We start from the raw sequence: 12,567 nt of genomic DNA, 5'->3' as shown, positions 1-12,567 counted from the left end.
TTTATCCTTTCCTTCTATACATATTCCAATGCCTTGATCTTTTCCGCATTGTTAAACATAGTCTTTTTACAATTACACACCGTACTCTAACTCCCACTCCCTGCCCTCACCCCCCTATAACAACCTTCTTTTCCTGTGGGGAAAACGTTCCCTGTCCCCTGCCTGCCTGTGTGCCTTCTAGACTCTATTTGCTGTAGAAGCAAAAGCAATAAGTCTAAGTGAGACCCAGAGGTCATCAACCACTGCCTTTGTGCCAGGACAAGCAAGCCACCTACACCAATCACTAACCTGTTTTTAAAAGAAACCTCCAATCAGGGAGAATCCACAACTTCTTTTTGTGAACTGTTGCATCGAGCAACGGCACACTATAAATGTCTCTTCCCACCGATGTGTACTCTTATCTGCCTGTTCTTTTTTCTCCCTCGTTTGCATTAACCCTTTCTTGCCTTTTTATGAACTTCTGGGCCTTCTCGTCTCAGAAGCGGTGGGAGACCAATGTTACTCTGGACACAGCCAGGATGGAAAGGTAAGTCCCTGGCAACGTTGGTGCCCTAATCCCCGGTGGCTGGGATGGACAGAGAGGCGAATGCATTCACCTCGTGAGGCGTTTATTTCACTGCTGCTAAGCGAACACTCTCAAATGCTTTTTAACACCAAAAAGGCTGACACTTCTGAGTCTATTTCCAAACAGGCCACTAGAGGGCTCCCAGGAGTTAAAAATAAGTGGAAAAATACGGCATTTGCTTTTTTTCCCCCAGAATTTAAAATTAAAGTTTATTTTTTACAATATTAAAAAAAAAAAACCCTTACACATCTTAAAAGTGGGTTGTCAGCAGACAGTTAACAAGTACCCGTTTTGCTTTGCAATCAGAAGTTTTCAAGGGAGCTTTGAAAGCAGAGCTGAAATATTTGAAATGTGGAACACTCTTGACCATGAAATATGTTCTACTTACATGCCTCAGCCTTTAATAGTTCTTTGCATTAGCGTCAGGGATTACATTCTTCCTGGAGCCAAGCACGGGGCCAGCTGTGTAAGTAAGGTTGCTTACCAGTTCTTCTTTTTAATAATGTGAAAGAGTAGAGCTAGAGGGCTTTTGGTTTTCTTCTTTCAGCTGACTTTGGTGAAAAGAAAAGGAATAAAAAGCAGTTAGATGTGTGTTTTGTGTTTATGTGTGTGTGTGTGCGTGTGTGTATGTGTGACTGAATAAATGTAATTGCTTCCAAGATACATGGGCATGTATGGCTTTATATTATAATAACCCTTAAAGTCAGATAATGGAATATATTATGAAGAAAAGACTGTACCATACGATTAAGAGAATATGTTTCTGAATTTGAATGTTAATACTTGGTGCTTCTGTCCAATTAGTTAACGCAGGACTTTTAAAAATAAGTAGAAGATAGCTACAGATTTCTAAAAACTTTGGTTACTTTTTAAAAATTATTTCTGAATTTCAAAACGAAAAGCCTGGATTTGTCCAATTTTAATGCTTTTCCTTCAGGATCAAATTAAATGACTCTAGTTGCAAGTTATAAAATAGTCTTGGATTTCGGTGGTTGGTTTTCACTAATGGAAAGTGAATATCAAATCTATACATCTATCTTGTTTCTATTTGTTTTAAACCTCACTTAAAAAATCATTTCGTGGTGATAGTGATGAAAGGAAAGGTTCCGTGTTTTCCTTTCCTCCTGTGGAGGACCTGACCGAGTCTGAGGCTGTGACTCAGTTCACTCTGTGTCCATTCATTCCCAGGAACTAACCAGACCTCTCCTCGGGGAGGCCGACGGGGTTCAGAAGGTTTGCTGTGGCCAGTGTCAGAAGCCTTCCCGGCCCCATCACCCGCCCTTAACTTCCTCCTCGGCCCACTGGCGACCACTTAGACACCTGCGCGGAGGCGACAGCTGCGTTCAGAAAGCCATGCATCGTGCCAGAAGGAGCCGACGGCAGACTTTAAACCCTGCTCGGCATGTGGACGAGACGCAGAAATGAGCTGTCCGGACCAGCCGGGGCAGCTCCTAAACTGGTTCCTCTCCTCCCTGTGCGTCCCGAGGGCGCGGAAACTCTGGAGCAGCCGGCGCCCCAGGACCAGGAGGAACCTGCTGCTGGGTACGGCCTGCGCCATCTACCTGGGCTTCCTGGTGAGCCAGGTGGGGCGCGCCTCTGCCCCGCACGGAGGGCGCGCGCGCCAGGGGCCGCACTGGAGCCGGGCCACCGCCGAGGCCCCCTTCCCTGAGATACCCCTGGACGGCACGCTGGCCCCTCCCGAGGCCCAGGGCAATGGGACCACGCTGCCGCCCAACAACGTGGTGTACATCACCTTGCGCTCCAAGCGCAGCAAGCCCGCCAGCATCCGTGGCACCGTGAAACCCAAGCGCAGGAAGAAGCATGCGCTGGCTTCTCAGGCCCCGCGACCCGGGCCTTTGGTGGGACCGTCCCTTCGGCCTCAGGGAGCTGCAAGGGCAGCTGAGGCTGAAGTGCCCGGGCGCGTCCGGGGAGGAAACCTGGCCCAGGCTGGGGAGCGACCCTGGGGGTGGAGGCAGGGTCTGGGAGCGCGAGGTGGGGACGCAGATGTGCAGCTGCCCCCGGCCGGGGGAAGCAACATCAGGATCTACAGCGAGAGCGCCCCGTCGTGGCTGAGCGGAGACGACATCGGCCGCATGCGCCTGCTGGCCGACGGCGCGGTGGCGGGTCTCCAGCCGGCCTGGCCCGGGGGCAGGGCGCGCCTGCTGCTGCTGGAGGGGACCGGCCGGCCCGCGGCGCCCGCCTGCGGCCCCAGCCCCTGCGGGCTGCTCAAGCAGCCTCTGGACATGAGCGAGGTGTTTGCCTTCCACCTGGACAGGATCCTGGGGCTCAACCGGACCCTGCCTTGTGTGAGCAGGAAATCCGAGTTCATCCAAGGTAACCGTTTCCCGGGCTTCTTGTTTGCAGCTGTTGGAGACTGGCCTTGATTTTCTCTTCTCCCTCAGCCTCTTTTTCTAAATGGTTTTCTCCACCCGCGTTTCCCGTTTGGAGAGCAGCAGCGCGTCTTTCCATGCGCTTGGCGTCCTCGATTTTTCTCGGCTTTGGGGGGACACGAGAGCGCCCGGGCGGGTGCTGCGCTGCGCACGCGATTGAAGCCCCCGCGGCGCAATCTGTGCTCTCCGTTCCCCTCGCCGCGCTTCCCAGCGGCTTATTACATCCGATTAAAGCCAGGGGCAATTTGTGTGATGAGGAGAGGGAGCTGGGGTGGAGACAAAGAACTTGCTGACAGTCAGGCATATTAGTAAATGGGTTTGTATGGAAGTAAGTAGAATCCTGTGCACTGGAAGCATTTAAAAATAAAGGCGAAGAGGGTTATCTTTCTTCGGCAGATGGAATCTTTTTAAGAGGCACAGAGCCAGACCATGTTAGATTCGACCCCTTCATCTTTCACGATGGACGTGACCGCTTTAGCTTACAAAGAAAATGAGGCCAAAAGAGGTGATTTGTTCAGTGTACATACCAACCAGCCACGTGGTTTCTCCGAGTCCATGACTATGGTTTATTGAGCCTGAGTGCCGCGATATGCTGTCAGGTGACAAACACTGTGGCAGGTTCTGGGGTGTGCAGTCTGCCGATTCAGCTGCAGGCGTCAGGGCTGGTGTGTGACAATGCTCACGCCACAGAAAGGGTTTTCTCTGAATCCTAAGGCTCTTCCAGCGTTCCAGCACAAAGTAGGGTGGGTCCTTGGCTGCGTTTGAAAGCAGAGTGATCCCAGAAGTTACCACTCTGAATCCAGGCTGGTCCAAGAGGCTAAAAAGGACCCCAAAGAGATTATAAGCTCAAAGGCTATTTCCTTACTGCCTGTCACCACAAAACGTAGCATTTCAGCCCAGTTCCCATGGAGTCTGGACTGGAATGGATTAAAGCCTTGGGAGTGGCCAAAAGCCAAACTGCATTTTCAATGGCTTCAGGGGTATAATTTAGTCTTAGAATGGGTACTTCTTGAAGTACCACTGGTTTACTTAGAAAGACCTGGCATTCCCTACTCATCCTGGTTCGTGGCCAAGTGCTGCAGATTCACAGGTGTGTTTCGATGCCCCGGATTCACAAAGTCGTCCACCAGGATGGCGCTGACGTGAGAAAGCCTCTCGGACGTTCTGTCAAATGTGGTACAACCTCATTCCTGGAGGGTCCTCACTACTTGCTAAGCGCTATGCTGACTGAGACGTAGCGTCTCTGTACATCTTGACTCCTGCGTTTCTCACAGCAGTACTAGGAGGTAGGTGCGATTCTTATCTCCACGTGGGGGATGAGAAGGCTGAGGCTTATTTAGGCAAAGTAACTGGCCTCATGTTAATGGTTAAGCTGGGTTTTGCGCCCAGGCCCAGCAAACTTCAAAACGTCAGCTCTTAGCCGTTGGGCTTAGGTGATGGTACCACTTCTGTCCAGACAGGTGCACCCTGGAGAGAGGGAGGATGCAGGTGGGCACGGAGAAGCAGGCACACACTGAGCCTGTCCTGCACCAAGCAGGGCAGAGGGTCTCCCCGGAAGGCTCCCTTGCCGTTCATTCATGTCATAAAGGCCCTGAGAAGAGGTGATGCGTGCTTGAATGTATCCTGAGGCATGGTACTCTGATCTGTCCTTCCAGCTTCCCTGGGAGCTCCTGGATGGAAGTTGAGAGAGGAAAGTAGCGGTTAGGAGCCTGGGCTCTGGAGCTGGACCCCTGGGTTTGAATTTACCAACTGTGTGACCCACAAACGTCACAGTATCTCTCTGACCCTCCATGTTCTCAGCTCTAAGTGACAACAGTACCCACCACATGAGGTTGTTGCTAGTTAACACAGGGAAAACACGTAGACCTGGTGCTGGACACACAGTAAACCTTCAATAAATACTGCTATTATTTGTGTTACTACACGAAGCACATGAGGTTCCAAGTTCACTGAGTTACTCATATAGCCTCCAAGCCTCACCTATCATTTCTTTTTTTTAACTGAAGTCTAGTTGATTTACAATGCTGTGTTCTTTCAGGTGTACAGCAAAGTGATTCAGTTATACATATATATATTCTTTTACAGGTTCTTTTCCATTATGGTTTATTACAAGGTATTGAATATAGTTCCCTGTGCTACACAGTAGGTCCTTGTTGTTTATCTATTTTATAGATAGCAGTGTGTATCTGTTAATCACAAATTCCTAATTCCTCCCCTTCCCCTTTGGTAACCAAGTTTGTTCTCTATGTCTGTGAGTCTGTTTCTGTTTTGTAAATAAGTTCGTTTTTACCGTTTTTTTAGATTCCACATATAAGTGACATCATATGATATTTGTCTTTCTCTGTCTGACTTACTTCACTTAGTGTAATAATCTCTAGGTCCATCCATATTGCTGCAAATGGCATTATTTCATTCTTTTTTTTGGCTGAGTAATATTCCATTGTGTATATACCACATCTTCTTTATCCATTCATCTGTCAGTGGACATTTAGGTTGCTTCCATGTCTTGGCTATTGTAAATAGTGCTGCAGTTAACACTGGGGTGCGTGTATCTTTTCGAATTAGAGTTTTCTCTGGATACGTACCATTTCTTCATGTGACAGGGCTAGGACTAAAACGTAGGTCTCCTGCTGGCTTAGTTAAACTTTTTGGTGTCAGGATACCTCTTAGGTATTTAATTCTGTTCTCTGAATATCCAGCACCTTTGGGAATGAAGAAGGCCGTTGCATTAAACTTGAAGGAGACATCTATAATTCCAGTGTAGACTGGTGTTCCTCTCTCTTTGCAGAAGTAAGTGATGATGGAAAGAAACCAACAAGGTTGTATTGACATGACTCTCAATGTGATGAGTTAAATACCTAAGACTGTATCTCAAGGAATACCAGAACTTTCTTTATTCTTTCTTTGATACTTTCTACTAGAATGTAGTTATTGAGAGTCATAAAATCAGACCAGTTTCCTCAGGAGGCTAGGACATGATTTATAGTTATGAGTACTCTACACAATATAATTCTACTCATGGAGACATTGTACTGATGTAAAGTACATAAATAGATCAGTTCTGGTCACGGTAGGGGATTAACAGTCTTAGGTTCTTGGTATCTCTCTTCACTCACCTACCTCTAGTCTTTTCCTGACTTGTGTCTTTCTTCCCTTGATTTCCACAGATGTGTGGATCTTCCCTCTAGAGTCCTCCTAGTCTTCTCTTTTCCAAGCTTAGCTTTATTTGCGCCTCCCTAGCTACCTAAGGGGGTGATGGATCTTATCTTGTTACCCAGCATCTGTTTCTGGCTCATTCTATATCATTGCTTTATAATTATAGTTGCTTATTTAATCATCTCTTCTTTCCCACTAGGCTCTAGATCTGTGAAGGCAGAGACATTTCCTGTCGTGCTCATCATTGAATGTCCCGATCCCAGGGGAGAGCCTGGCACATAGTAGTTGCTCAATAAATATTTTTGAATGAATGCAAGAATGCATTTCTGGTCTGTTTCACTGACTCCAAACAGTAAATCTGTACTTGCTTCTGGCTTCAAAAACTCAGGACAAGTGCTACCATTTTAGTCCTAAATCCAGGCTGGGATTTCTCCTCGAGATTCTTATAAATAGCTCATTGAAAAGGTAAAGAAAAATATCCTTGGCAGCCTCTGTATTATGCAAATAATAAGGTTTAGGGAGCTTATTCTTGTGAGGACCATCAATATAATATGGTCTGTGGCTTCACACTGTAATGTAACTTGATAATGAGTTTTCTGTAGGAGGAAAAATAGAACTCAGCTTAGGTAGGCATTTCTCTGATGATCTGACTTGGTCTGGGAGGAGATCTTGTCATATCTGGGAGAGTAGACAGTCAGCCAGTCCTGTAAATAATCTGCCTTAAGTGTTGTTTCTGTTCTCTGACTTTTGATGAATGTTTGTGACAATAAATTCATGCTTAGTACCAAGAACATCTCTAGTCTCTTGTGAGTCGAATATAGATATTAGGCTTATCGCAGTTAATCTCTCAAAGAAACCTATGCAGGAGACACTTTCTTACCTCAATTTTGAGAAGAAAGAAAGATAAGAAGAAGGCAGCTCAAGGTCATACAATGAGTTAATTGTCCAGAAAGAATTCAAGCCCTTGTCTTGTAACTTCCAAGACTTTCCTCTTTATCAATCTGCTTTCCTCACCAAATCCTTTTGGGGGGCCTTAAGGTGTGTCTTCTTTCTCCATCACCACGACCTATTTGTATACCTGGTTATCTAACACAATGAGACCTTGATGACTTGTGTACTGATGCACAGATACGGGCTATGGGAACCTCTTATTTCTCAAGGAGAAAACAACCGTAACCATAGCAAGAGTAATATTGAATGTTACCATCTACTGGCACTGTTTTAAGTACCACGCACCTATTATCTCAATAAACCCTCCTAAACTTTTTATAAGGTGGGTACTCTACGAGAGGCCTTTTGTGGATGTGGAAGTAGAGGCCCAGTGTAATTAAATACTGTTGCCGAAAGTCATGTACATTACCTGGATGTAAAAAGGAGACATACGATGCAAAGGGAGATGTAAAAGAGCATCAGAGACTGTGACTGAACGATGTGCCCGCCCCAGCCTCTCAGATGAAACTTTCTGTTCATCCAGCCCAAAGACAAAAGGTCCCAATGATAAAGCTCATCTTCAGGTATTTATTTGTTTGTTTGTTTGTAAAACTGACACAGGTGATCCTATCAGCCCAGAGCCACTAGCTCAGGTTCGTCTGGGACAGGTTCTTGGTTGTATAACTTGATGAATTCTAGATGACTCTCCTTGAATCCAACAATGTATATGTGAAATTAGCAGGTTTACTGGCCCTGAACTGTACACTGGACCATTTTCTGACAGGTGTCACTCCAAAGATATCCCAGAAAATGAGAAGGTTGTACTTGGGGAAGGACAAGGTTGTAATTAGGTAGGGAGGGCCAGGAGGGTACCACCCTACAAAATCCAGCCATGACCACTAGACCAGAGTCTCATCCTATGCATATCTGTGTGGGAAATGCAAAAGTGAATTGAAATATAGCATCAAAGGCCTCGTAAAGAAATCCATGTTTGCGATAATGATGTATTTTTCAGTTGTAAACTTATAAAGAATCTAGTGTTACGTCTCACAGAGTGCCTACACTGCATTTGGTGTCATTTGACTATTGCGTTACTTAACAATTCCACATAGCAGATAGTATTGATACTTTATATATGGGAATCCTGAGGCTCGGTGAGGTGTGAAATTTGCTCAAAGACGCATAGCTAGTGAGCAGTGGAAGTGGCATTTGTACCCAGTTCTGTCTGATACTAAAGTATCCTCATGTTGCTTCTCTTAACCTACATTACGTCTCCAATATAACTTGATATAATCATGGGATAGTGACACAATGTGCAGATTTTAACATGGTGATTTCTGATTTACCATTATGCCAATCTTTCTATTTAACTTCTTTTTTCAACTCAACCACTTAACATTGATAATATTTTCACTCAAAGGAAGTATGGCCCTACTACCCTGAGCACGGCTACAAGGGCTGTTGTTGTTGTTTAAATACAAGCCAACGCTTCCCAGATTTTCTTGTTTGACCGTAAACAATCGTGTATATGCCAATATGACTGAATGTATTAGTATGTTTTCTGCCAAACTGTCCTTGCAAAAATCATCAATCATGATAGAGGTCACCAGGTACTATGTGATACTGATACATTTAAATACTTTTTTAAACAAGATATTTAAAAATACGTATCTAAGACAAGACAAAGCAGACTATGTCCATGTAGAGAGCAGAAGAGCCCCAGCCCCCTGTGATCTTCCGCTGAGCACTTGGGCCAAGCTCCCCAGCAGTCTGCGCAGAGATGCAAGTGAATCCCAAGGGCTACCATTTTGGCAGCACTTAAGCATTGTACTGTTTTTCACGCCCAGCATGGGAGATGCATTATGTGTGCTTTATTTTTAGGATGCCGCTTTACGGCCGTAGAGCTGTCAGACTGGATTAGGTCGCCTCATTCCAGGAACGCTGTGTGTCGGGGCTGCTTGGGTGACAGACTGCAGGCACCTCACCCACTTCCATTTAAATTCAGTGTAGATGCCACTGTGCTCACTGTTCTCCGACTTGTACTGCCTCGTCTCGTCACAGAGCGGGAGGAACACAGTGGGTACTTTCCTCTCTCCTCTCGAGTCCGTGCAAGCGGTGCTGTGAGCTCCACGCTGGTGGTGCGGCTGCCAGAGCAGGGGAGTGGCAGCTGCACAGTTCATGTCGCCCCAGGCTCTCAGGTGAGGACAGAGGCATTTTGCAGGGAGTTATGACAATAACCCAGATGCCCTCACAACTTGGAAACACACTGACTTCAAAATCCTGGAAGTCTGGGACATGGGTGCAAACTTTCTTAAAATATTGACTCAGGAGTATAGGAATCATGTCTTGTTTCTGAAAATCTGGATGGAAAGCACGTTGTGTTCTTTTTTTTTTAATTTTTATTTATTTATTTTATTTATTTATGGCTGTGTTGGGTCTTCGTTTCTGTGCGAGGGCTTTCTCTAGTTGTGGCGAGCGCGGGCCTCTCACTATTCATCGCGGCGCGCGGGCCTCTCACTATCGCGGCCTCTCTTGTTGCGGAGCACGGGCTCCAGACGCGCAGGCTCAGTAGTTGTGGCTCACGGGCCTAGTTGCTCCGCGGCATGTGGGATCTTCCCAGACCAGGGCTCGAACCCGTGTCCCCTGCATTGGCAGGCAGACTCTCAACCACTGCACCACCAGGGAAGCCCACATTGTGTTCTTTATCAGAAAAGCTCTAAGGGTACCATCTTTAGCAATCAAGTTGAGCTGATCAACTAAATACATCCATAAGTGAACAAAAGTTTACTGAGCATGGGCTTCAAGCAGTGCTGGGCTCCCCTGTCGTCTTGTTTGCTCACTACATACCTTCTTCGGCAAAGTGGGGGAACCGGGGGACCTTCTCTGCTGTGTCTCTGGAAGTGTCCCCCGATCTCACAGGAGGCTGGGGTAGAAGGGGCAGTGGCCAATAGTTGCCACGGTGCTCACAGCCTGAAAGATGCGTGTTCCTCAGCTCCATGCAATCTGTTCCCTTCTACAGCATCACGTTTATCTTTTCTTCTTTTAAGAAATAGCTGTTGAGCACCTGCTATGTGTCAGCCGCTCTTCTAGTCATTAGGGGCCACATCAGTGGACAAAAGAGTCAAGAATCCCTGTCCCCCTTGGAGCTGACACCATTGGACCACGTGACAGCTCAGTGGCCTGGAGGGGCTCTTCTTATGGCCACTGATTTCAAGGTTCACTCAGCACCAGCCTGAGCCCAAGGTCATGACCTTTCCATTGGGACTGAATCTGTTGCCATCTCTGGGTGGGTTTAAGGACAGCACAGGTGCTGACCTCAGTTAATGGGCAAATATTGACGTTTCAGTCGAATTTGGTTGTAACTGACAGCATTTACCTTCTATTTGTGACTCTAAACATGGGGATGGAGCTGTGTAGTTTCCAATTCAAATAGCTTTGCGGTTCAGATTGTGACTGGCATATCTGCTTACTAGGGCTGCTGTCACAAAATACCACAGGTGGGCGGCTTAAACAGAAGACATTTATTTCTCACAGTTCTGGAGGCTGGAAGTCCAAGGTCAAGGTGTCGGCTGGTCTGGTTTCTTCCCAGGCCTCTCTCCTTGGCTTGACGATGGCCGCCTTCTCACTGTGTCCTCATAGGCTCCTTCCTCTGTGGTCCGTCCCCCTCCTGTCTCTCAGTGTGTCCAAGCTTCTTCTCATTAGGATACCAGTCAGATTAGATCCGGGCCATTGTAACAGCCTCATTTTAACTTAATTGCCTCTTCAAAGGCTCTTTCTCCAAATGCAGTCACGTTCTGAGGTGCTGGGCGTGGGGCTTCAACGTATACATTTGGGGGAATACAGTTTAGCTTCACAATGACTGTCAGTCTAGACGCCCTGAATTTGAATCCTGGTTCTACTGTGTGACCTGGGTGAATTCCCTTAATCTCTTTCTACCTTATTTCTTCGAGTGTAATGGTATTGATAGCAGTACTGACCTCATCGGGTTGTGAGAATGAAGTGAGCCGATACGGATAAAATACCTCTAACAGTGCCCCCCGCATAGGAACACGCAGTGATTGCTGTGTGTTATTTTCATTCAGTTTCTAAGCTGAGTCAGCGCTTGGTGATCTATCACCTTAGATTTCCTTAGTTTGTTTCTCTAGATTGATGTTCACATGAACTAAATACACAGGCACCTCAAATTGTCATGTAAAGAAGGCGCCTGGAGCGGGTGGTGGAGGGTCCCAGTCTCTCCCGTTCGTGGAGGGCGAATCGCTTTACATTCAGTATCTCCCCAAACCGCGCAACAGCCCCGCACATCAGATGTTCTCGGACAGATTTCCTGTGGGGAAAGTGAGGCTCAGAGACTAGCGTATGTGCAGGTCGTATGCAGTGGGGCTGGGACGCATACGTGGGTGGGAGGGCCCGCCAGCCTCCCCTCATCACTGTCTGCACCACCATCATTATCCTCTCACATCACCTGGACCCTCGGTGCATGTGGCGGCGTAACCATGCGTCCCCATGGAAACCCCCTGCCTCCGCGCCCTTTCGGTCTGATTCCCGAGTGCAGCCCCGAGGCCTTAACTGTCCCCCTTCTCATGACGGTGATTTGGCGTCAGGAGGAGCAAGGCAGTGGTGTCTCCACCACCCCTGTGTTCATCATTCCCGAGTCTCAGAGGATTATGGAGACATGGTGGTGGATGGCAGAAGGAGGGCCTGGAAACCCCCCGCCCCCACCTCTACCTCTCCAGTGTCTCAATCCTTCTTAACCCACTTAGAGTGAGGACAGTGACATCACTGCTTACTAGGAGGTCACACCAACCAAACGTTTGTTCAGGGCCCATTGACCACTGCTTAGAACGTAAGGGCTGGAGGTGAAAACTGGGGGATTCTGAAAAATTCACTCATTCATTCCTCAACATCTTTGAATGCTTGCTTTTATCGGGACTTATGGCAGGAGCTGCAGAACCAAAGATGATTGGGAACCAGTCCCTGCTCTCACAGGGCTCCCAGCTTGAGGGCAAGAGACAGCTAACCAAACCCGTCCTACAAGAAGGGTAGGATCTGAAAGAGAAATTAAGGACACACTCCCATTTACCATTGCAACAAAAAGAATAAAACACCTAGAATAAACCTACCTAAGGAGACAAAAGACTTGCATGCAGAAAACTATAAGACACTGATGAAAGAAATTAAAGATGATCCAAACAGATGGAGAGATATACCATGTTCTTGGATTGGAAGAATCAACCTTGTGAAAATGACTATACTACCCAAAGCAATTTACAGATTCAATGCAATCCCTATCAAATTACCAATAGCATTTTTCACAGAACTAGAACAAAAAATTTCACAATTTGTATGGAAACACAAAAGACCCCAAATAGCCAAAGCAATCTTGAGAAAGAAAAACGGAGATGGAGGAATTAGGCTCCCTGACTTCAGACAATACTACAAAGCTACAGTAATCAAGATAGTATGGTACTGGCACAAAAACAAAAATATAGATCAATGGAAGAGGATAGAAAGCCCAGAGATAAACCC

General features: G+C 46.7%; 1 protein-coding gene across 2 annotated transcripts in view; it reads left to right on the top strand.

Annotated features, from left to right (window-relative positions):
* Window positions 1–347: 347 nt before the first annotated feature.
* GASK1B (golgi associated kinase 1B) overlaps window positions 348–12,567 on the top strand; it is a 57,049-nt gene continuing 44,829 nt past the window's right edge. The window contains exons 1-2 of one of the 2 annotated variants that reach the window (XM_036852886.1): window positions 348–526; window positions 1,754–2,899. In XM_036852886.1, the coding sequence (XP_036708781.1) occupies window positions 1,987–2,899 (913 nt within the window). In that variant the 5' untranslated portion in view covers window positions 348–526; window positions 1,754–1,986. Of the gene's footprint in view, window positions 527–882; window positions 1,032–1,753; window positions 2,900–12,567 lie in introns of those variants that run through there. The other variant, XM_036852885.1, reaches the window with a different exon arrangement.

The sequence above is a fragment of the Balaenoptera musculus genome, chromosome 5 (genome assembly GCF_009873245.2).
Source record: "Balaenoptera musculus isolate JJ_BM4_2016_0621 chromosome 5, mBalMus1.pri.v3, whole genome shotgun sequence".
Lineage (NCBI taxonomy): Eukaryota > Metazoa > Chordata > Mammalia > Artiodactyla > Balaenopteridae > Balaenoptera > Balaenoptera musculus.
Note: the sequence above shows the minus strand (reverse complement) of the source record. Positions and strands in the feature narration are given on the sequence as shown.